General features: G+C 57.4%; 2 protein-coding genes across 8 annotated transcripts in view; both read right to left on the bottom strand.

Annotated features, from left to right (window-relative positions):
* The window catches only part of LOC132231711 (beta-catenin-interacting protein 1), a 127,697-nt gene that overhangs the window by 71,218 nt on the left and 32,681 nt on the right, over positions 1-23,798 (bottom strand). The window contains exon 5 of one of the 6 annotated variants that reach the window (XM_059691342.1): positions 7,585-8,249. The exons of the other annotated variants lie outside the window; for them this stretch is intronic. Within the exon in view, the coding sequence (XP_059547325.1) occupies positions 8,191-8,249 (59 nt within the window). The 3' untranslated portion in view covers positions 7,585-8,190. Of the gene's footprint in view, positions 1-7,584; positions 8,250-23,798 lie in introns of those variants that run through there. 6 annotated transcript variants of the gene reach the window in all.
* Positions 16,755-20,542, bottom strand: LOC132231712 (phosphoethanolamine/phosphocholine phosphatase-like). 2 transcript variants are annotated; one of them, XM_059691344.1, is made up of 3 exons: positions 19,655-20,542; positions 18,701-19,438; positions 16,755-18,145 (listed from the first exon to the last, which is right to left on the bottom strand). In XM_059691344.1, exons 2-3 carry the CDS (start codon positions 19,430-19,432, stop codon positions 18,086-18,088), a joined length of 792 nt encoding a protein of 263 aa, XP_059547327.1. In that variant the 5' UTR covers positions 19,433-19,438; positions 19,655-20,542; the 3' UTR covers positions 16,755-18,085. The 2 variants fall into 2 exon arrangements, with proteins under 2 accessions (XP_059547327.1, XP_059547326.1); XM_059691343.1 differs by lacking the exon at positions 19,655-20,542 and having other exon boundaries at positions 18,701-19,518.

Below are 23,798 nucleotides of genomic sequence, written 5' to 3'. Positions count from 1 at the left end.
AGCTGGGGGACCTGGAGGAGCACAGATGGGTGCCCCATAGAAACCTTAAGGGTGGAGTCCAGGCTGTCCCTCCCGGGTATGGCCGCAGAGGTGGGGTGCGGGGTGATCTGCCAGAGAAAAGTCCACGGACTGCCTTCCCTGGGATGCTGCACCACCCCCAAGACAAGTTCCCAAAGGGGCCAGTCAGCGGCAACAGGGGGTGGGTGGGCAGGGGCAGCCACCTCCCCCGGGCTGGGGGCTGGGGGCAGAGTGTTTCTGAGGGCGCCCAGGGGCCCGGCACAGTAGGCCTGGCCAGGGCTGGCCCAAGGGGGTGGCCAGATCTGTGGAGACAGCGGAGGGGAGGCTGGCCCACAGGGGTGGGGGCGCTGTCCGGCCTCCCCTCAGCCAGGCCCTCTCCCCAGGCACAGCTCCGCCCTCTGCCTGGCCGCCTGGCTGGCTGCGGCTCCCAGGGCTCCCAGGGCTCCCAGCCGCTGGTGTTTTTTTCACACGGGCTCCTGAGGATGTGCGCCTACAGCAAACAAAGGACTATTTTTACCTCCGGATTGTTTCCTGCCCGAGTCCTAGGTCCCCAGCCAAGGTACACCTCCGCCCTCCCTCCCTGCCTGCCCCACAGGCTCTGCTGCGCCAGGTGCCAGCAGCTCAGCCACCTGCTGTCCCTGGGGCTGCCTTGGAGAGACCAGGGCGGCAGGTGAGGCTGGGGAGGGGCGCAGGGGCGCCAGAGCCCGGCCTGGGAGACCCTTTGCAGAGGTGGGCATCAGTCCCCTCCCAGCCACAGCCACAGCCCACCTACATCCCGGCCTGTTGCCCCTCAAGCAAGGCTCCAGCCTAAGGGGAGGTCAAAGCTTGGGGGCAGCCCCGGGGTTAGCGTTGCTGGTGCATGGAGACAAAGAAATAGGAAACCAGACTTTGAGTCGGTTCTATTGTTTTGAAATTCTCTCCAGCCAGTACATCCTCCATTGCCTGGCCTCAGGCAGGCACGGAACTGGCAAAGCCTGCATTCGAACCCAGGTCTGGTAGCTCTGAGGCCAGGGCAGCCATGACACCAAGAGGAATTTAGGGGCTTTGTCCCAGGTCTGCTGGGCTTTGGGCAAGAAGGGAAGGGAGTAGGAGAAGGACCCTCAGGCCCTGGGGAGTGGGTGAAGGAGGGGCAGGGAGGGAAGAGGGGAGGGTGCTGGCACTCGGGGCTCAGGGCCCAGCAGCTCCCTGTCCTCCTGTTGCTCGCAGAGGCGGCTGCAGTGGGAAGGTGCCTCTGAGTGATGGTTTTTTTTAAACCACTTGATCATGATCAAGGATTTAATTTTATCCCCTTCCCTGGCTGGCTCTGATTCTATTTGGAGTTTAAGCGCGAGAAGGAGGGTCCCTAGAACACAGGCCACCCACCCCAGGCTCTGCAAGGCCCCTCCCTACCTGTCCAGACCCCTCAGCTCCGTCCCTTCCCCCAGGCAAAGCTGCTTAGCAGAGAGGGAGGGGGGGGGGGCGGGGAGCAGGAGGCAGCTCCCGTCCTGGCTTCTGTCAGGGATCATCTCAGCCCTTTCATCCTCATCAAAAAGCGTTTAAGCAGCACCTGGCTGCACCTGGCGCTGTGCCCCTGCCCGCGGCATCCAGGAGTGCAGACAAGGCCTTGCTCTGAATGACATAGCAGAGAGGATGGGGGGCACCATCGTGGTGACCTAATGATGACCATATGTGCTGGCCACCCGCGGTGGGCAGGTCACCCGGCCACCTTGTCGTATGCATCATCTCATTCTCGGCAACAGCCTGATGCGGTGCTCCTGTTTTTCCCCTTTTTCCAAGAAATAATTTGTCCTAAATCACACAGCTGCCAAATGGCAGGTCCAGACTCCGTTCCCACAGCCAGAGTGTCTCCCACGGAGATTTATACTGTGAGAGCAAACAGCCTACATCAGGGTCAGGATCAAGTAACGTTTGAGCAGGGTTTTACTGGGTTCAAGGCATTTTTGTGTAGACTCTGGCAAAGGCACAATTGTTTTTTATCATCATTCCCACTTTACAGATAAGAGAAGTAAGGCCGAGACCTGCCCAAGGGTACAAGGTCACAGGAGGGCGCAGGGCTGTGGCTGCCCTCTGTGGGGGGGCAGGTGCGCCTCCAGGCGGGACGGCCAGGTGCCAGCTGTGAACGGGAAGAGTTGTACAAAGTGGAAGAGCAGCTTATTCTAGAAAAACCAGCTTAGCCTGGAGGACTGCCCGGTCCCCACCGGAGCCAGTGTGGGAGGGCAGCAGCTTCACTGGGGAGAGGAGGGGTGGCCCCGGGTTAACCCCATCAGAGGGTTAACCCATCTGACAAATATTTGTTAATAACCTACTACAGTGGGACCGGATGGGGCTTGAGAACAGGGCCAAATACCAGACGGGTCCTGGGGTCACAGAGCTGGCCAGGGAGAGGGTGCTGGGCAGCCCAGTGATCCAGGATTGACCCCTCACCCCACCCTCTCCCTTCTGTCAACAACCTGGGCCCAAGTCCTGGCTGCGCCCCACTGACCTCTGGCAAACGATGGAACCCCCGTTTTCTCTTCTGTAAAACCACATACTTAGCTCCCACATGACTGAGGAGGGTGTATATGGAGCGCAATGCACCTGCACACAGGCAGTGCCCAGCACACATTCGCTGTCCTCAGACCAGGGCACGGAGACACCTGCATAAAAGATGTTTTTGGCCCGGCCAGTGTGGCTCCGTGGTTGAGCTTTGACCCAGGAACCAAGAGGGCACTGGTTCGATTCCTGGTCAGGGCACACACCCAGGTTTTGGGCTTGATCCCCAGTGGGGGTGTGCAAGAGGCAGTCAGTTGATGATGATTCTCTATCATTGATGTTTCTCTATCATTGATGTTTCTACCTCTCTATTCCCCTCCCTTCCTCTCTCTCTCTAAAAATAAATAAAAAAATTTTAAAAAGTTAAAAAAAAAAAAAGGTTTTTGTGGCCCTGGCTATGTGGCTCAGTTGGCTGAGCATCGTCCCATACACCAAACGATCACGGGTTCGATCCCTGGTTGGGGTCCGTACAAGAGACGGTCAATGATGTTTCTCTTACATGGATGGTTTTTATTTCTCTCTCTCCTTTCCATTCTCTCTAAAATCAATTTTAAAAATACATAACCTCGGGTGGCGATTTATAAATAATAAGTAAATAAATTATGTTGATGAAAACCCACCTCCTTCCACGGCCAAGGCCAAGGGCCAGGAGGCGGGAACTCTCAGAGGCTCTGAGTCTGAGGTCACACCTGGGGCTGTGCAGTGGGGGTGGGGGCTCCCACAGGTGTGCAAACAGAGGCCACCTGGGCACCCTCCGCTGCTTCCCTGGGACTCGGTGACAGGCCTGTGTGTGGGGCTCAGCTCCCAGCAGCAGTCTCTCTCTCTCTCTCTCTCTCTCTCTCTCTCTCTCTCTCTCTCTCTCTCCCTGCCCGCAGGCCTGGGAAACCATCCCTGGGAACCATCCGTGAGGTTCCAGCCTCTTGGAGGAAAGTGAAAGCGAGGTTCTGGCTGATACTCAGAAAGCCTTTCACTGCCCTTGCCTCTGAGGAGGCCTTCCTTTAAATTAGGACTCACAGCCATGGTCCCCCAAGCCCCCCCAATTTCCTAAACACCCAGCTGTCTCCCCAGAAGAGAAAGCGCCTTCATTGGACAGAGGAGCGTATTTTAAACACGGACTCAGAGTTAGTCTGGGCCTATTTCACCCTCCAGGAAAGGAAGAGGGGTGGGTGGCCATGAGCCACAGTGAGAGGGGTCGGGGAGAGAGGAGAGAGAGGACCGGCCAGGAAGGCAGGGCAGGTGGGTGGTGGCGGGGTCCCCTGGGGCCCACAGAGCTCCTGCGGGGCTGGGAAGCTGGCTCCTGCCCCCACCACTGAACCAGGGGCCGTGGAGGGATCGTTTTCGCTGCTACAAAGGGCCCTCGCTGTTCAAAGGCCGGAGCAGCCTGGATTCTCACCGCTGCTATTCACCTGTGGGAACAGGGAAATGAAGCACTTCATTCATTCTCCACCTCCCTCCCCCCCCAGGGTTGGGAAACACCAGCAAAAGGCAGGGTGCCCTGCCTCCATCCTCAGCCCCTCCCGGCCTCCCCCAGGCTCAGCCTGGCCCCCAGCGGTCTGGGGCCTGGGCAGTCCCAATCCTGCGTGGGCGTCATCACTGACCATGCACCTGCACTAGGAAGGTGGGCCCAGGAGGCTGCCTGCTGCGTGGGCTGAGGGACCCGGGAAGACCCAGCACTACCCCCCACCCCCACCCCACCCCCCGAGCTTCCATTTGCCTGCTGAGGTGTCCCAGTTGTCTAATTCCCGAGGCCAGGGAGTCAGATAGCTCTGGCAGGGCCCCTCCCTCAGCACCAGTCCCAGGGTCTCCGTGGAAGCTGGGTAAGGTAGGACAAGCCAGCCAGCCCCTCCCTCTCTGCTCAATGGCCCAGATGAGGAGAGCCCTTAACTCCAAGGTTAGCTACCAACAGTGCCTCTCAGAACACTGGGGTGGCCCTGGCCAGTGTGGTTCAGTGGATGGAGCATCGGCCTGTGAACTGCAGGGTCCCAGGTTCGATATTGGTCCAGGGCACATGCCCAGGTTGTGGGCTCGATCCCCAGTAGGAGGCGTACAGGAGGCAGCTGATCATTGATGTTTCTCTGTTATTGATGTTTCTGTCTCTCTGTTCCTCTCCCTTCCTCTCTGAAACCAATAAAAATATTTTAAAAAAAGAACACTGGCGTGGAGTGGGGGAGTTTACACCTCATGTGAGCCCTTGATAGGCGCCTCTGTCATTTCTGGTTAACATAGCTGTCTTCCTTCCCATAACTAAGCTCCTTCCTGGAAAAGGAAGTTACTGAGAAACTTATGATAAGGATGGACGCCTGCAGATGGAATGCATTACCGTGTGAGGTAGTGAGTTCCCCAGGTATTCAAGCAAAGATGGGGCAAGTCCTCTTCAGAGATGCTGCAGAGGGGACTCACCTCTGGCCACTGCCTGGCTGCTAGACAACCCCGTTTTCCTCAACACTAAGATTAAATGACAAGCCGGAACCGGTTTGGCTCAGTGGATAGAGCGTCGGCCTGCGGACTGAAAGGTCCCAGGTTCGATTCCGGTCAGGGGCATGTACCTGGGTTGCGGACACATTCCCAGTAAGGGATGTGCGGGAGGCAGCTGATCGTTGTTTCTCTCTCATCGATGTTTCTAACTCTCTATCTCTCTCCCTTCCTCTCTGTAAAAAATCAATAAAATATATTAAAAGAAAAAAAGATTAAATGACGGAATCGTGCACCTGCCACCATATTCCATCAACCCCAGAGCATGTAGCGCCCAGTGAAACTCTTTGAAAAGGAAATAGAAGTAGTGAGTCTAAGTAATTAGCAAAAAAAAAAAAAAAAGGAAAGAAAAAAAAAAGAAATGAAAAATTCTGGAACATGCTTCCAAAGCAAAAATTCCTAAAGCAGAAATGATTTCAGCTTCCAAACTTGGATCACACCTGAGCACCGGTAGATATTCCGTTTCTGGAATGAAGCAAGGGGCGGATGTGCTGGTCGGGCTTTTGCCACAAGCATTCTGAGAACCACCACCTCGCACAGGGCGCTGGAGTGTCTAGAATGGAAGGGTCTCCACACCTAGGGGATGCTCAGTGTCCACTCACCAGCTCTGAAGCTTCCTGACCTCGGTCTAATCCAGGACGACAGTTGGAATCTCCAGGTCAAATGGGGGGGCTCAGCCTTCCCACGGCCCTGGCAGCCGGGCGGTCCAAACCCGAGCTCCACTCCAGGTCCCCGACAACTCACTAGCGAACTCGTGTTCCCCCCCTCCGAGGCCCTCTTAGGGAGGGAAGGCCCCGCAGCCCAGGGGTGCGGGGAAGTCAGCAATGCGCCCTTTGCCGAGGGAGACAGCTCTGCTCACGCACCAAGGCATTAAACATCTTTATTGCTAATTTTTTTCTCCGACAGGTATATTTTTAGTTGAAACAAGAAGCCACGGCAACACTTTCACTTTTCTTCAGAAGATGAGACAGATCAGGGCAATCGCTGTTACAAGAGGGAGCCCCAGGACCTTGACAAGGACGGGCTGGGGTGGAGAACACACCATCGGCCAGGACATGGACCCTTCCCGGGAGCGACAGGTACAGAGAGAGGGGGCAGCCAGCGACACCGGCATCCACACCGGATAGCAGAGGGGGCTGGAGAACTCACCTTTCCTCAGGGGCTCCGCTGGAGCTGCAGACCACTGAGCGGAGAGTGTGTGCTTGCGTGTTTGTGTGTGTTCTCACACAGGCGTCTTCCTTCCCCCGGGAGGCAGATGCTCTGAGGCCCCTGGTGGGGTCCCCACAGTCCTCGTCCCTGGGGATCAATGGCCTTTGCAGTTAATGGTCCACTAACCAGGGCCAGGGGCCTGTGCGTGGAGGACACGGTGTTTAGGTCATGACACTCTGACACTTGAGTCCTGCTTCTGGGGCAAGATCAGCACAGGGTACCCGCCCCGATTCAGCCCCCCCAAACCATAGGGCTCTCCCAGGCTCAGGCCTAGGACACTAACATTCGGCCCCTGTGCTCCACGGCAGCCCCAAGCCCTGAGAAGGGGAAATGTGGCTGAGTCTGCTCTGGCTCTGGGCTCCTGGGCAAGGCTGGGCGTCTACCTTAGGGGGAGGGGCGGCTTCCCCATCCTGGGCCTGCATCTTCTTCCTCCTCCCCAGGTGGCATCCTGTGAGAGGAGAGGGGAGAAGGGCAGGCTGCCTCAGGGAAGGGGGAGGGCAGGTGGGAAGACTGGGGTGCCTGCAGCCATTCAAAGACCTGGCTCTGCCATGAGCTTCGGGCCGGGGCTGAGGACAGGCTGTGGGCCGTGCTCATTGAAGCCCTTCGGAAAGGACGCCTCCCTTCCAGGCTGATGCGGAGCGGCCTTTGGGAAGGAGGTGTACCGAGAGGCACAGGCCGGATGAGAGAACCGGAGTGCTGGCCGGGACCCACCGTCCAGCGGCCGACACTTGGGGAGCCTGGCTGGGGGCGGTCAGGGATGGGTGATTGGAGGCAAAGGACTCGCAGGCTTCGTGGGTCAAGTTGGGGTCTTTGTGTGGGTTCCGGGCTCCTGGGCAGACACTGTGGGGTCTCACAGCTGGGGGAGCAGCTCCTGCCCTTTCCAGGAGGACCCCCAGAGGAGGCCTCAGGAAGCAGGCGCAGAGAATGGATTCGACAGAGCTGCCTGGTGCAGCCTCTGCTCAGCTCGGTCAGGCTCAGGCGGGAGGCGTGGCGCAGCGGGCCTTCCATTCTTGTCCAGGGAAGCTGGCCGGCCGCCAGCCTGGAAGTGATGCACATAAATCCTGGCTAATGGCCGGTCACCGCTCAGCTCCTGCTGCTCCTTCAGGACAACACAGACCACCTTGGGGGCCCCATTTTGCAGCTGCGGATGCTGTTTGGGGTCCTTGAGATCCCCTTACTGGTGGAGTCAGGGGTGGTCATTAAGGCAAATGCACTTTCCAGGTGGACCCGGGCTGCAGAGGGACTGCGTGCAGCAGAAGGGGTGGGGGGTGGGGGGTGAGGGGCAGAGCAATGGGAGTCATGGGGGAGCCAATGGGAAACCAAACACACAATCAAATGCAAACACAAACGAAACACATGAAAGCAGCCAGCTGTGTAATAAATATTGCAAAGCGCACTTGGTTTCTTTCTTTTTTTTTCAAGTCAAATATAACAACCAATGTCCCAAACCCTGTATTCAGCATTCGAGAGAGAAGCTGTTGCTATCAGCAGAACACCTGCAGCCATTCAAGAAAAAAATCGTTTCCCGTTAGCCAGCCAATCAACATCCTTTTCGAGTCTGAGCAGCCAATCAGACCTCTTCACGTTCCTAAAAAGTGACCTAAATAAAGAAAGCACCAGAGCTCGGAGAGCTTCCTGGGAAGCCATGTACCCGAGGCGCAAATTTAAAAAATAAGAGTCAGAAATAAAAATAAAAGGTTTCCGTTGGTCAAGATTTAAAAATAAAAAGGTTTCTTCCTGAAGCCAATCATGAGTCCGTCCCTTGAAGCCAATCACAACTGCACAACCGGTGTTTTCCTCGATGCCAGCCCTGCTGAGTGGCCGTGGGGTGGGGTGGGGTGGGGTGGGTGGGGTGAAGAGGGGGAATGGGGAAGGTGACCCGCTGCCACTCAGCCAGACGAGGTCCACACAGATCTCTTGGCCGGTGCCAGCTTTCAGGATGTTCCCTGGGATTCGTAGCTACTGCCTCCGGTCCTCTGTCTCCGACCTGGAAAACGCCATCACCACGTCCTCTGCACCTGGAGACAAGCGAAGAGACTTGCTGGATGGGCCTCTGGCACCCGGTGCAACCTGGGATGAGGCAAGGAGGCTGTGGCCTCAGGTGCTTTCCGAGTACAAAGCACTTCCCAGGAAGCCCACCTCCCCTCAGGCCTCCCCTGCAGCCTGGCCAGGGGATATGCCTGCAACCGGCTGCAGGGCTGGGGGGCTGTGGGCTGAAAGGGGAAGGGGTGAGGCTCAGGCCTGCTGAAGGCTGCACAGCGAGGAGCTGAGTGTGAGAACCCAGGGCTGCTGCTGGAGCAGGGCTCTGCTCACACCCGTCGCTCCAAAGCCGCCACAGTCAGGCCCTTCGGAACCTCCCCTTTTCTTCCCAAGACTCTTGTCCTGATCCCTTCGGAGGACCTTGCTCATTATGGTTTCTACGAGCCAGGCCTCTTTGCCCAAACCCAACACCTGTTCCAAGGAGCAGGCGGTCTGGCTCCATAGGAGACAAATAACGGCCATAATCTTTATTGCTGCTGTTTTTAATCATGGACTTGAGAATCTGGCCCAGGCACTCATGAAATCACTTCCTTTGTCTTGTTTTCCATAAGGCAGGCTCTGACACGCAGCCAAAAACGGCAGGAGAGGGAGGGAAAGCGCCTGGAACCCTGACCTGCCTCCCACCCAGAGGTGCTGGGCGGAAGGAGCTGACTTAGCGGCAGACCCTGCAGGGCAGGTGAGGGGACCGGGGACCCCCGCGCCTCTGGCCCTGGCCCTCCCTGAGTCCTGCCACATTCCCCCCCTTTTTCTAAAGGACGGCTCTTGGCTGCTCCCAGAATCGGCGTATTTCTCCTCTGTGCTAACTGGAGGAGCTCTCCCGGGAGGGAGGCCTGGAATAGCAGACACAGAAAGGCCACTGAAGGGGAGCGGTGTGGGAGGCGCTTGGAACTGGCTGTGAACCGGCTTCCGCCCCCAGGCACGGTGCTGGCCGCTTCCCCACCTCAGGGCACCCTCTTCTTCACTGGCAGTCGCCAGCTGACCTCCTTCCTACCTGGCTGCCTTGGGGACAAGGGAGGGGGCACCCACCAGGGGCGGGCGCTGCAGAAGGAGGGCCCACCCACAAGGCTGGATCATCCAGAAATGCGCCTTCCATTGGCACCAGAGCACAGGTGCTGTCACCACCCACCTGCCTTGATGGGGCTCTGACAGCGCACCCTGAAAAGGGGAATAAGGTCTAGAGGAGCTCAGATCGTCTGACTCCTGGGGATGGGGCTCCTTGGCTTGGGAGGCCCTGCAAATCCTCCCTGTCTTCTCGGGGACATTCTGTTCTCGCCTCAGTCCCAGGACCACGCAGAATTTTCCTAGCAACCACAGAGCCCAGGATTACATCATACCCTGCATGGCAGCTGAGCTGCTACCTAACAGATGCCAGCCTTCCCCAGGCCGCCTCCCCAGCTCCTCATCGGTGGGGGCTGGCGGGAGACCACTGGAGGGGCGCTGTCCGCACCAGAAGCCTGGCTCGCTGAGCAGTGGCAGACACTCCTCTTCCCTGGCCTGCCTCGGGGGCTTCCTCACAGGGCCCTGAGCTGCAGCCACACAAACAGGCTGCCCCAGGAGGGATGGAGTCGGCAGAGGGAATGGCCACTGCTCCCCGGAGGAGCCCAGACCCAGGCGCAGGGTCCCTGACACCCCAGCTGCCCAGCGTGTGTCCCCAGCCTCTCCATTCTATCAGGTGGCCTGGCGCCCATCATCAGCAGGCCCCTCGGCGAGGATACACCTTTCCCTCCCCTTTTCTCCAAGGGATTTGGGGATTACCTAGCAGGGAGGGTGAGCTGCTCAGTGAGTTCCCATGAGTCAAGCTGTCCGAGCTTTAGAGCCACGAGGGACCTCAGAGATGACCAGCATGTGGTGCCTCCCGTGGGTGCTCCCACTGTGTGGAGTCATGGGGCTCAGAACAGGAAGACACTGCACAGAGGCCAGCAGCCCCGCCCACTGCCTCCAGGCGGCTGGCTATCCTCCCCCCTTACAGGTGAGGCCTTCTGCCACGTGGGCACTTCTGCCGACACTGCACCCGGGCTCAGAGCTCCTGTTCGTCCCTTCCCACCAGGACAAAGAGAGCCAGAACCAGACAAGACAGCAAAGGAAAGAACTGTAGACCAGGATCTCATATGGCTACACCTGTGCTATGCAAAAATACTAAAAAAATACTAGCAAACTGAAAAAAGCAACATAAAATAATTACATCCTCTGACCAAAGAGAATGGAACCAAAGCTGGGATTTAAAAAACAACATCAAAGCGGCCCTCGGGCGCCTTGAAGACAATTCAGCATGGAACCCAGAATGCCGCCCTGGGGGTGGCCCTGCCCCAACACCTGTCCCATGCCCTGCCCCCTGCCCTGGCCGCTGCCTGCCAGACACCTCCCCGTCCCATGGCTCACCTGCTATGGAAAGCAGGGCCAAGGCCCTGCTGAGGGCACAGCTCTGAACCAGGGCAGGGCACGCAGTGGGCCATCTCAGCCCACGCCCAAGGCCAGCTTTGCCCCTTTAACAGAGTCCAGTCAAGTGACCGGGGAGAGAAAAATGACAGCTATGCAGGAGCTTGTGAAAGGGAAGCTGGCCCGGAGCCGGGGGCGGGAGACAGACAATGGGGAGCTGGTCTGTTTCAAGCTCGGGATGAATTCACAACAGCAGCATGGAAAGCCCAGACCCGCTCCACACCCAGCGCCAGCCTGGGCCCAGGGCCCAGCTGACGACGGGGAGCTACACGTGGCCATCAGGAAGCCCAGCTCGCTGCAGGGTGCTGGCCCAGGAGGCAGTGTGGTTTGGAGAAAGCCCACAAGGCGCTCAGACAGTTGAGACTCTAAGTTGAAGTCTTTCAAAGGTCTTTCCATCAATACACTAGGCGCCTCAATCTGTGTCCGGAATTGTGAGAACATACCCCTATCAGCCACATGTGAGAACTGGGTCCGTGATGGTGGATGAAGAACAGGAAGGTACAGGAAGATGGCGCGGCCCTGAGGCCGATGGGTGGAGTGATGGTACTCACAGCCTGTGTCTCAGATGTGGCTGTAAACCCGAGTGGAGACCTCGCCCATTTCTAGGGGCTCAGAACTCAGTCCTGGAAAAGCACTGAGTCTGGGGCTCACCAAGAGCTGGGCTGGGGCCCCACGGCAGACTAGGACAGCTCCCAACTCCATCCTCCTCCCCAGGAGCGACCACAGAGGGCCCAGCGAGGGAGCAAGGGACAGGCCTCCCAGCCGTCTGTGACAGTGCAGTTCCTGCCGTTCCACCGGGCGGCAGGGGGACAAGGGGACCCCAGAGCTCTCCCAGCTCCGGACCCTGCACTGCCCCACGCAGAGCTGGCTCTCACAGGTGGAAGGGAGAGAGAAAGCAGCCCCGAGCAACCCTAGCCAGAAACTGATACAAGGTACAAGATGCTGGGTTCAGCTCCCAACGGAGGCCGGCCCCGGGCCCCACAGTCCAGGACCCAGCCCTGTACAGATGTCCCGGGGGAAGGGGCTACTCCTAGAAGCGCCATCAGCCGTGGGTGGGGGCGCCCACATCACCCGATGTGGAGCCAGGGGCTCCTCCAGGCCCAGCTCCCACGGCCATGCGCTCTGGGGACAGGGGCCTCTTTGAAACCCGGCACCCCTGCTTGCAGGGCTTCCCAGGGCTCCCCCAGGGTCACATGTGCTGGGGTCTCTTGACCTCCTGACCTCAAAGGGGCCTAACACCTTCCTCATGAGGGTAAACCACTGGGGCAAGGATGTCAAACTCGCGGCCCACTGCGAATATGTCTGTGGCCCAGCCAATATAACGGGTGAGCAGTTATTACAGTTATGAAAGGAAAGACGTCTCCTGTCAGATCCAGAGTTACTGACATTCGCCTGGGGTCAGTTTTGAAAGTAATCCCTGCGAACAAGATTTCCCCGAAGTAGGAAAGTAGCAGCAGAGAGGAGATGCCAAGTGTCAGGAAGAAAGCATTAATCTTATCATTGCTCTTGTGCTTTTTTTTATACTATGCTTTTCAAAATAAACCTAATTTCTATGAAAATGGAAGCTTTTGTTTTTCTGTGGCCCACATAAACTTAAACCTTATGTGGCCTGTGTTAGCCTTTGAGTTTGACATGCTTGCACTGGGGCCCAAGAAACTCAGAAATACAAACTGAAGCCCCGGTCTCCAATTCCCACACTGCGGGGGGCAGGAGACAGTGGAGGGGTTCCCTTCGGCTAATGCTTCAAAGCCGTCCAGGGAGCCCAACCTGCCGGGCCCGGGCCGCCCTCCACGCTCACAGCCACCGGCCAAAGAGGGAACATGACCACACGCCTCCACTCTGTCCCCTTCTCTGCCATGATTTCTGGTTGTGGTACCTCTTCGCCCAATGACCTCACTGTCTTGCTGTCAACACCAACTAGAACAGTGACGGCGAACCTTTTGAGCTCGGCGTGCCAGCATTTTGAAAAAACCTAACCTAACTCTGGTGCCGTGTCACATAGAGAAATTTTTTGATATTTGCAACCATAGTAAAACAAAGACTTATATTTTTGGTATTTATTGTATATATATATAAATGCCATTTAACGAAGAAAAATCAACCAAAAAAATGAGTTCATAGGTTCACCATCACTGAACTAGAGTCTGCCACCCGCCACTCAACACGGCAGCAGCTCAGCTACCAGCTCTGCAGAGAGGAGCCAGGAAGCAAGGCTCCTGGACAAACAGGTCTCAGCTGCTCCTCCACCGGGGAAAGTTTCCACGGGGACGGGGACGGGGACAGGCTTCAGCGCCACCCCAGGCTAGGCCTCCTCCCAGACAAACTCTGCCCACTGGGTGGCACTCACTGTTTACAGCAGCTGCAGCCTAGGAACCCGGGTTCTATAGATCTCAGCTCTGATGCCCAAAGTTCCCAGGGATGGCTTTTACCCAGAGATAGCATGACACGGGTTGCCATGGGGACAGCAGCCCTGATCCACCGAGGAGTCAGCAGCCAAAGTGGGCTCCAGGCTTGGGCTCCCAGCTGACAGCACATCACCAGGCACCCAGGCTGCCAGGACAAGGGGCACACCAGGGAGCATGCAGCGGGCTCCCAGCAGGGGCGGGCCTCCTGACCAGCCATTGAGGGCCCTGCCTGGGCTTGGGCAGCCTCTGTGGACACTGGGACCCTGGAACCTGGTTCTGGGCCTGACCTGGCCTACTTTGTGATGCAGGGCGAGTCCCTGCACATCCACTCCTGTTTCTCCATCTGCAAAACCTGAAGCGTCGCACCTCTCCTCCCCACCTGAGCGCCAGGACAACGTAAACACACAGGGCACCAAAGTTAGCATCTGTGGGGTCACAACTCGGGTTCTCCACACCAGCTCTGCTCTAGTCCAGACCCTCCCCTTAACACATCTGCTCTAGTCCAGACCCCTCCCCCAAACCACCTGCTCTAGTCCAGACCCCTCCCCTTAACACATCTGCTCTAGTCCAGACCCCTCCCCCAAACCCACCTGCTCTAGTCCAGACCCCTCCCCCAAACCCACCTGCTCTAGTCCAGACCCCTCCCCCAAACCCACCTGCTCTAGTCCAGACCCCTCCCCCAAACCCACCTGCTCTAGTCCAGACCCCTCCCCCAAGCCCACCTGCTCTAGTCCAGACCCTCCCCCAAGCCCACCTGCTCTAGTCCAGACCCCTCCCCCAAGCCCACCTGTTCTAGTCCAGACCCCTCCCCCTAACCCACCTGTTCTAGTCCAGACTCCTCCCCCAACCACACCTGCTCTAGTCCAGACTCCTCCCCTTAACCCACCTGCTCTAGTCCAGACCCCTTCCCAAACCACCTGCTCTAGTCCAGACCCCTCCCTCAAACCCACCTGCTCTAGTCCAGACTCCTCCCCCAAGCCCACCTGCTCTAGTCCAGGCTCCTCCCCTTAACCCACCTGCTCTAGTCCAGACCCTCCCCCAAGCCCACCTGTTCTAGTCCAGACCCTCCCCCAAGCCCACCTGCTCTAGTCCAGACCCTCCCCCAAGCCCACCTGCTCTAGTCCAGACCCCTCCCTCAAACCCACCTGCTCTAGTTCAGACCCCTCCCCCAAACCCACCTGCTCTAGTCCAGACCCCTCCCCCAAACCCACCTGCTCTAGTCCAGACCCCTCCCCCAAGCCCACCTGCTCTAGTCCAGACCTGTTTCTCTAAACTCACATCGCCCCGTCCCACCCTCCACATGCCCCTGAACCCAACACACACCCCCTACCTCTGGAGTCTGTCCTCTCAGGTCAGTGAGGTGCCCCCCTCACTCTAATTCTTTTGTTTCCCAAAATGTAAGCTCTCCCTGACCAGAGGCTTAACTATAGGGAAAGGGCCAGGATCTGGGAGGAGTGGGTGGATCCCTGCAGGGTCAGGAAAGACCAGGTCTGCAAAGGCCTGCTTGTTCCCGGTTCTAAGAGGCATCTGAATCACCAGGAGGGTGGTTTCACATGCCAGTTCCCCGGCCTACCTGCCAGATTTCACAGGGCTGGGGGGGAAGGGGGTGTCTGCATTTTAACAAGTATCCTCGGTGATTCAGTGTGGTCATCTGTGGCCCACACTCAGGGAACTCGATGCTACAGACTGTCCCTTGATCTCCGCTCCCCACCCGTGTTGTCCCTTCTCGGCCAACGTTCAGAGAGGTCTGTCATGCTCCCACTCCCTCGCTTCTCGCTTACTCCCCGGCCCATAGCAATCTGGCTTCCACTGGCGCTCCATAGAAACTGTTTTGGGGAAAGTCACCACTGGCCTCTTAATCAGAAGCCCAGGGAACCCTGACAGTGACCCTGCGGACCCTGCCCCTCCCAGAGCTGCCTTGGGTCCTCCCACTGTCCTCCGTGCTGTGCTCACTGAGTTCCCCTTGCCCTCACCCTGCCTGCTTTCCCTGGACGACCTCACCTGATCCCATGTCTCACCAATACCCAAACCCAGTCCTCCATCTGCTCCCACCTTGCACCTGCGCTCTGACCTTGCTCTCACCCTTCCTGGACACACACAGGCCCCTCCCACTCAGAGCTCCCCTCCCTGTCTCATCCACTAGGACCTCAGTCTCAGACCCCATCCCCACCTGCTCGCCCAGCCTGCAGGTTCTCGGTCCTGAATGTCCTGCATCACTTTGCACACCGGCTGTCACTGTGACCTTCCAGCTGTCTTCCTGCCTCACCTTCTGCCCATGACCTCTCCCCAGCGCTCACCCTAAATCAGTGGTTCTCAACCTTCCTAATGCAGTTCCCCATGTTGTGGTGACCTCCAACCATAAAATTATTTTTGTTGCTACTTCATAACTGTAATTTTGCTACTGTTATGAATCGTAATGTAAATATCTGATATGCAGGATGCATTTTCATTGGTACAAATTGAACATAATTAAAGCATAGTGATTCATCACAAAAACAATATGTAATTATATATGTGTTTTCCGATGGTCTTAGGCAACCCCTGTGAAAGGGTGGTGTGACCCCCAAAAGGGTCGTGACCCACAGGTTGAGAACCGCTGCCCAAAATGGATGACAACTGACCTGGCTAGCTCCCCTTCAGGCCGTGGTGACCCCTTGCAGTCTTCAGAATAAACTCCATCCTGAGCCCATTTGCCTTTCTGGCCACTCACCACCCACCCGGCATCCGCCAGGTGGTGACACTCAACACTCGCACACGCTGGGCAGGCTCCGGGGCTCCCCCTGGACTGTGACGTCCTCCCCTAGGTCTCCCACCTACACACTCCCACACATCCTTCCAGGCCCAGGCGAACGGCGCCTCTTCTCTGTGCCCTTCTCTTGGGACTAGTCCTCCTGTGATCTGTGTGCCCCAAGTTCTTTACACATTTGCTCTTGCGTCTGCCCTGCTGGACCGGCAGCTCGAGGGCAGGGCTGTGAAAAGGCACGTGCCTGGCACACAGATCGGGGCAAAAGTGTCCCATCACCGGGAGAGCGGCCCCCTAGTGCTCTTGTCCAAGGCAGAGGTCGCCTCTTAGGGGCGCCTGGAGGCTAATTAGAGTTGCACAAGGGCATTGTTCTCAGTTCTAAACAATAGGTCCCCTGACACTGCAAGGAAGGTCAAAGCAGCCCTTTGCCTGCGGAACCAGAATGCGGAACCGAGCAGCTGGCCTGCGTTTCAGCACATTCCTTACCCTTTCTTGGATTTTCATTTTTCTGTAACACAAGTTACCAAGTCCCTCTGGCTGATTTTTCAGTTGGATTCAATGTATATGTAATTTTTTGGGTTCAATTTTATTATTATTAGGTCACAGGTAATTCTCATGTAAGTGTTGATTAAAGTGAAAACAGATTAGCTTCCCCTCCATAGGGTGAGTCCTCCGGGGCCTGATGTGATTTCAGCCCTGAGCTTGTTAGCGCCAGTGCCTCTGGGAGAAGTCCGGGTCCACCGAGGATCCAGCAAAGCCCAGCTGTGGGCCCGAAGCTGGACTAGGGCTGCACACGGTGCTGACCTGGCCCCACGGACCCTGGCAATGTGATTATGGAGACTCGGCTCAGCAGAGAGAGGAGGAGCAGCAAGAGGAGGAGCAGAGAGAGGAGGAGCAGCGAGAGGAGGAGCAGCGAAGACCCGAAAGGCGCGAGGAGGGCTGCTTGGAGGAGGTGAGAGAACAGAGGAGGGAAGGGGTGCGAGAGGGTTCCAGGAAGAACGCTGGCTATAAGATGGAGATGGTGTCAGCACCTCCACTGACGCTGCTGAGAGGGCCAAGTGGGGTGACCGACTGCAAAGTGCCGTGCAAGGGGTGGGCCACTCCCTCGGAGCTGCTGGCTCCCTGCTGTTGCTCATGACCATGACCACAGCCCCTTTACCCGGATTCCATGTAACCCTGAGATCAAATGACCTATTTTGGGCTCTCTGGCTGCATGCCCTGAGCCAGAAGCCTCGGCTTCAGAGGGCGGGAGCCAGCAGAGCCTGGGACAGCCCAGCTGGCTCCAGGCTGGGGACCTTCCCTGGGAAGTCTCTTGCAGAAAGAGTGATCAGATGAGGCTGGGACAGGCGTGAGGAGCCACCGTGCCTGCACCACAGCTCCCAGCTCAGGTGAGGGGAAGAGAAGGACAAGAGCTTCCTTAGCAAATCGGGGTCCCTCACAGCCCCAGGACACCTGGGCAAGGGCCCATACGAAGCACCGCACCAGCATGACAGCTCTGCAGGTGACGGGCCACAGGGGGCCTCTGCCCTGTGCACTGGGGCCTCGATGGGCACCCGCTGGGCCCCGTTCCCGGGGCGGTGCTGGGGCAGGAAGAGACTGGTGCTCTCGATAACCGCACACTCAAAGGCCTGCAGGGCCCGGGACAACAAAGCAGTGGAAAACTCGTCCCAATGTCTCCAGTGCCTCCTGAGATGCCACAGGAACTGCCCAGTCTCTCCTGTTGCTTTGAAACGCATGGGGCCTGTAAGCCACTCCTAGAATTCTCTTAAAATAACTGAAGATTTGCACATGGAAAGTCAACATGTGGCACAGCCTGGACCCGCTGACCGGCTCTATGGCCTTGGACTTGTTACTTAGCCTCTCCAGCCACCGTCTCTTTTTGAAAGTGAAGAGGCCTCTCGTGAGGCTTCCTGGGAAAACCCTCGACAAGCAACCAGGCTCAGAGCAGGACCTCAGTAAGTGTTTGCTGTTGTGATTTTTTCTTTTTTGACTCTTCCCCCTTCACCTGCTTTAATAGCTCTAAAACACCAAAGAGGAGGGGCTTGGGTTTCGCTGGCTCTGCTTTAAAACATCATGGCTTTCTGTTCCATAGGAGAGGAGGGGGCCACAGAGGGCCCAGCCCACAGGGGTGACTTTGGTTGTCCCTGGTCTTGTTGCATAGAGGAGGCTGGTGTATGAGAAGGCACCGCTGCGAGGTTCCTGGCTGGTCCGACCCAAGCCAGACAGTGTGCTACCTCGTTCCACCACCAGGAGGCGACTGTTCCATCTGGCTTTTCTTCCTTTGGGCTTGCTGGCCGGATGGGCGGGGAAGGGAGGCCAGAAAAGGTATGTAGTGTGGCATCGCGGCAGGTGAAGCAAAATCTAGGCCTGGGTCAGTCGCCAGAAAGCTTCCTCTCTCAGCGGGGAGTCGATGCGGGAGCATTCCTCCTTGACCTAAGACTGGGAGAGGGGAAGTTACGGGCCAGGCAGCCGTTAAAGTTCTCTCGCGCACAAGGGAACCTCTTCCTCCCAGTTCAGAGGATGAGCTTTTAGGAAACGCTGCTGCCTTCCCAGGAATGCGCGTCACCCGGGTTGGGCCACCGTCCAGAATTTAACTGTTTGCTGTGGCTCTGAGGGGGGCGGCCGCGCTGGTTTAACTGCATGGATAGTTCGGATTGGCTCTGAACTCCCTCCTTCAGCCCTCGAATGGACGGGCCTGGAATCCTAGAAATTCCACACCAAAGAGGGGCATACCAAAGCGAAAGGGAAAGGAAGTTAAAAAACTAGATTGTCTTTCCCGATCTCCCTTCCTCACGCCTGGTCAGGGCGCCCCCTGCAGGCCGCCGTCTCAGCACGTCTTCAGCACCTGCTGCAGATGGAGGCGCACGTCGTGGGCGGTCTCCCAGGGCACCACTGTGGCGCGGAAGGAGCTGGTCTCGGCCTTCTGCGCCTCCTGGATCAGGCGGTGCATGGGGTAGCCGCGGCGCGGGAAGGCCACGTCGCCGCCGGCCAGCAACCCCATGGGGCAGAAGTCATTGGCGCCGTCGCCCACGTAGAAGAGGCGCTCGAAGTGCACGCCGTCCTGGGCCCGCTCGCGCAGGTAGTCGCTGAGCACCTTGTGCTTGCACATGTTGCTGGGGCACCGTGCGCAGCTGTGCGCGTGGAAGGGCCGCAGCGCCAGCAGCCCCCGCGCGTCGGGCCCCGACGGGTTGCTGAGGATGCGGCGGAACAGGCCCAGGTGGCCGGCGGCGCGCAGCGCGCTCTCCACGCCGAAGGTGTTGGCATCCGAGATGAGGATCACCTCGAAGCAGGCTCCCTGCTTGGCCACGAACTGCAGCAGGTCGCCCATGCCCGGGGACAGGGGGATGGCCTCGTAGACGGCGCGCAGGTCCCGCGGCCGCACGCCCTGCTCGCCCAGGTACTGGAAGACCCGCAGCATGTACTCGTTGGAGAAGCCCTCGCGGTAGGTGGCGCGCAGGCTCTCCGGCAGCCGCTGGCCCGGCGCGGCGCGCACGATCGAGTCGTCGCTGTTTTCGTCCACGATGGTCTCGTCAAAATCGAAGGTCAGGAGGAAGCGCGGCGCGCCCTGCACAGCCATCCCGCCGTCCAATTCCCCGGAAGGACTGTGTCAGCGGGTGGGGTTCGTGCCAGAGTCCGAAGCGAGCGAGCGAGCAGCAAAAACAATGGGGCTTGGGGAGCCAGGCCACGGCGAACCCTAGACAGGCATCAGAGGCCAGCAACTGGAAAACACCAGCTCATGGTTGGTGCACCTCCCCAGCACCACCTGTAGGGACTGCTGGGCGCTAGCCCTCGTCCAGAGCTCCTCTCGAGCAGTTTTGTCCTGAATGATCAAATCATTTTGTGTTGTCCAAGAGTTCCTCAGATAAAAGGGGCAAGGATCTCCGAGCTTCTCCGGCAGGCTTGGTTGCAGGCTCCTCCCTGACACCCTGGTCGGGGCTTGTGCAGGAGGCAACCAGTCGACGTGTTCTTCTCACATCGATATTTCTCTCTGTCTCTTTGCTGTTGTGATTAACAGCAAAAATGAGAAACCAATGTCCAACAATAAAGGATCCGTCAAAAAATAGGGCACAGCCATATGGCTGCATGTTATGCAATTGCTAAAATGTTTTCTTGAAGATTGTTTAAAACATTGTAAAACGATCGTAAGTAAAAAACTGGATGTTAAAACGGGTAGTAAAATGTTTATAGTATAAGGTCCCAACTTTGTGGTGGAAATAGATGCATATTTTTAAAAGGCTGACGGGAAATTTAACAAAAGGTAATAGTGATGAGAGCTATGTAATAGGATTCAATCCTTTAAGCTGTTTCTGTCTCTCCCTCTGACTGTGCGTTATTTTATAGCCAGAAAAGTGGTCAGTTGTGCTACAGAGAGAGCAGCGCTGGCAACACTAAAGGCATGAACTCAGCACTCTGCCCCGCCTGCGCTGGAAGCTGCAGCACGGCGACCTTCCCAGGAAGCACTGATCTCCTCTGGTTCAAAGCCAGGCTGTCAGGTCCCTGCAGCGCTCAGAAAACTGGCTCCATGTCTCTGCCTTTCTCAGGGACGGCAGGCTCCAGCCCCACACATACAGGAAGGGAAACCACAGTCCCAGGTTCAAGGAACTCAGAGTTGGTCAGAAGCAGACCAGGAAACAGTGTGCGAGCAGCACAGTCGAGTACAGAGTACACATGTGATGGAAATCACAGGAGGGCCTGGCCTGCGGGAGGCGGGGAGGGAGAGGGTGGCCAGGGCCTGGCCTGCAGGAGGCGGGGGGAGAGGGTGGTCAGGGCCTGGCCTGCGGGAGGCAGGAGGGAGAGGGTGGCCTGGGCCTGGCCTGCGGGAGGCGGGTAGGGAGAGGGTGGTCAGGGCCTGGCCTGTGGGAGGCAGGAGGGAGAGGGTGGTCAGGGCCTGGCTCCTGGGCTCCTAGTAGCCGAGAGGCAGATGCAGAGGCAGAAAGGTGTGAACACGCGTGGCCTGAGACAGGAGCTGAGAGCCATTCCCTGTGGCTGCCTAAGGTGCATGAGGTCACGGTGTTGCAGGTTGGCAGGGGGTCTTGCTCGTCATGCTAAGGGGGCTGGACTCCAACCTCAGGCAGGAGAGAGCCACTGAAAGGTTTTAAGTGGGGGAGGCCTGCTGACATGGCCTTCAACAATCCCTCTGGCCAGGGGGTAGAAAGTGCACTGTAGGGGGCAAGTGAGACGTCAGGGTGCCAGTTAGGAGCTTTTGCAGTAATCAAGATGAGAATTAATACAGGCTCAGACCAAATGGGGTTCAAACCAAGATGGAGAAGATGAAGCATATCTGAGCAGCATTAAAGCTTCGAGAGACTTGGGGAAGAGAGGAGGACACGCCCGCCCCGGCAGAGAACACAGGTGGGGAAGGTTCTGGACCTGGGTCTGCTGAGTGTGGGACATCCGTGGTGCGGTGGTCGGTAGGGAGCTGCACATACAGTCGGGTCAGCAGAGGGGTCTGCGCTGAGGGAGCATGTCTGTGGAAGTCACCGTAGCATGTGAGCTCCCAAAGAGAACGTATGAGACTGAGAGTCCAGAGGACAGAATATGGAGACCAGCGTGACAGGGAAAGAGGGCATTCACAGGGGGGTGAGCAGAGGTAGGAAACTGGGGGAGGGGAGAGAGGTGTGTATCATGGAAGACAAGGAGGAAAAGCAGGGTTTCTAGAAGGATCATGGTGACCTCACCTGGCCAGATCCTGCTGAGTAGTCATAGGTATGTGGGTGTGACCATATAGGTCCCGGAATCGCCCATGGGACACCCAGGCTGGCCTCAGCCACCTCTCACTCTCAGTCTCAGAGCCCCAGAGGCCAGGCATGTCCATTGTTCAGTCCAGTACTGGGGGCCACGGGACCCTCTGCTGGACCCCTTTAGTGAGCTCTCTGGGGCAGGCCCACGCTCTAGGGTCTCCAGCACCTGCCTGGGCCCAGCAGATACTGGACACAAGTTTACCAGGGGGAGAGCGGGAATGGGGGAGGCTGGGAGGCCTGGGTGCAGCAGGACAGGCCAGATTACAGCGGGCAACGAATGCCCAGCTCACTCTCCTCCCTGGGTCGAGGGAGGGCAAGCAGTGCCCCGGGTACCGGTCCCCTCCGGCTGCAGAGGGGAAGTGTTTGTGGTTCTAAAGATTGTGGGCAGGACCCCAGGACTAATGCCAAGCACAGATCCATTGGTGGGGTGGCCTCCGGCGCCCTACGGAGGGGAGCTGGAACAGCAAGAGGCTGCAGACACCCAGGAGGGAGCAAGGGGCATTTGCTGAGAGACAGCGCCACCTCGTGGCTGGAGGCACTCCCACCAGGCTTCTGCTCCTAGGCCTTTGGGGGTCTTTCATGCTGGGGCCCCTGCACAGGAAGCAGCGAGCCAGGCTTTTGCCACCTGGGCAGCACTGGAGCCTCTGACAGCAGCATGCCCCGTGGCATCCGCTGAGGTCGGCTCTGCCGACAGCCACTGGGCGCCATGGGGAGGGCAGAAATGTAAGGTCTTACTCTCAGGCTCGTCCCTGTACAGCCCGAGGGACTGGACTGGCTGCTGGCTGGTTGCCATTGTGTGTGTGTTCGTGGTGTCTTTAGGCCAGTGGTCGGCAAACTCATTAGTTAACAGAGCCAAATATCAACAGTACAACAACTGAAATTTCTTTTGAGAGCCAAATTTTTTAAACTTAAACTTATAGGTAGGTACATTGTTATTAACTTAATTAGGGTACTCCTAAGGCTTAGGAAGAGCCACACTCAAGGGGCCAAAGAGCCACATGTGGCTCGCGAGCCGCAGTTTGCCGACCACGGCTAGGCTCATGGTGAAGTACCAGCATGCCGCGAGGCTCTTCCAGACACAGCCACCCTCCCCTCCCCAACTCAGGCCCCCGGGAATCCTCGGGCTTTCTGCAGCGCATGCCTTCCGTGAGGCTCAGGTCAGAGTGACCGTGGCGGTGAGGCGCCACCTGCAGGACACCCCGGCAGCAGAGAGCCACCCCTGCCACCAGCCTGCCCGGAGGTTCTCCCCTGGCTCCAGGAGCTGCTTCCTGGAGAGAGAGGTGGCTGAGGCCAGCCTGGTGTCCGTGGACAACCCACACCCAGAAGGGCCCAGACTCTGGGGCCCATATGGTCACACCCACACCCATGACTCACTCCTGGCTGCTCAGCAGTTTCGGGCCAGGTGAGGTCACCATGATCTCCTAAACGACTCGACAGAGTTCACTTTCATTCTCAATTGTTGGTTTGGCGGAGCGAGGTAAAGAGTTCTCATAAAAATACTTTTTTAAACTTCCCTTATTACAAAAGGAATGTGTGAGCCATGTTAAAAATTAGCATTCTAAAAATGTGTGATTTGGAAAGTGAAAGTCCCTTATATAGTGTTACCCTCTATCAGAATTTTCTATTAGCAGCCTGGTGCGTTTTCTTAAAAACAAAAACAGAAACAAAGTTTGCATTGTTTTCAGAGAGAGGAAGGGAGAGGGAGAGAGAGAGAGAAACCCCAGTGATAAGAGAGAATCATTGATCGGCTGCCTCCTGCACGCCCCCTACTGGGGATCAAGTCCACAACTGGGGCATGTGCCCTGACGGGGAATCAAATCATGACCTCCTGGCTCATGGGTTGATGCTCAACCACTGAGCCAACACCGGCCAGGCCTGGTGTATTTTATTTCAGCCTTTTTTTCTATACATGCGTGGGTATGGGGGGAGAGATGAATGTGTTGTTTTCTATACTGACACAGTTCTACAGCTTTTCTTGATTTTTCCAGTAAGAACATTCCACCAGAGGCATTTTTACCACTCCCGCTCAAACTCAGGTTAATTCAGTGAGCCAAGACCAGGGTGGGAGGCAACATGAGGGTTTCGGGTAGATGTGGTTCGACACTGGGAGAGGGGCCTGGAAGAGGAGCGCGCTCCAGAAAACATACCCCAGGAGGCAGGGCAGACTCCACACCCGCGTCTCCCTCCCAACTCCGCCAACAG

This window comes from Myotis daubentonii, chromosome 3, assembly GCF_963259705.1.
Source record: "Myotis daubentonii chromosome 3, mMyoDau2.1, whole genome shotgun sequence".
NCBI classification, from domain to species: domain Eukaryota; kingdom Metazoa; phylum Chordata; class Mammalia; order Chiroptera; family Vespertilionidae; genus Myotis; species Myotis daubentonii.
This window is presented reverse-complemented; position numbering and strand designations above follow the sequence as displayed.

Excerpts from the sequence above, each read along its gene's own strand:
- LOC132231712 (XM_059691344.1), bottom strand. The coding sequence starts at position 19,432 with ATGGCTGTGCAGGGCGCGCCGCGCTTCCTCCTGACCTTCGATTTTGAC. Across the intron at positions 18,146-18,700 it reads TGCGCCTCCATCTGCAGCAG|CAAGCCCAAAGGAAGAAAAG; the intron begins GTGCTGAAGACG and ends CCATCCGGCCAG.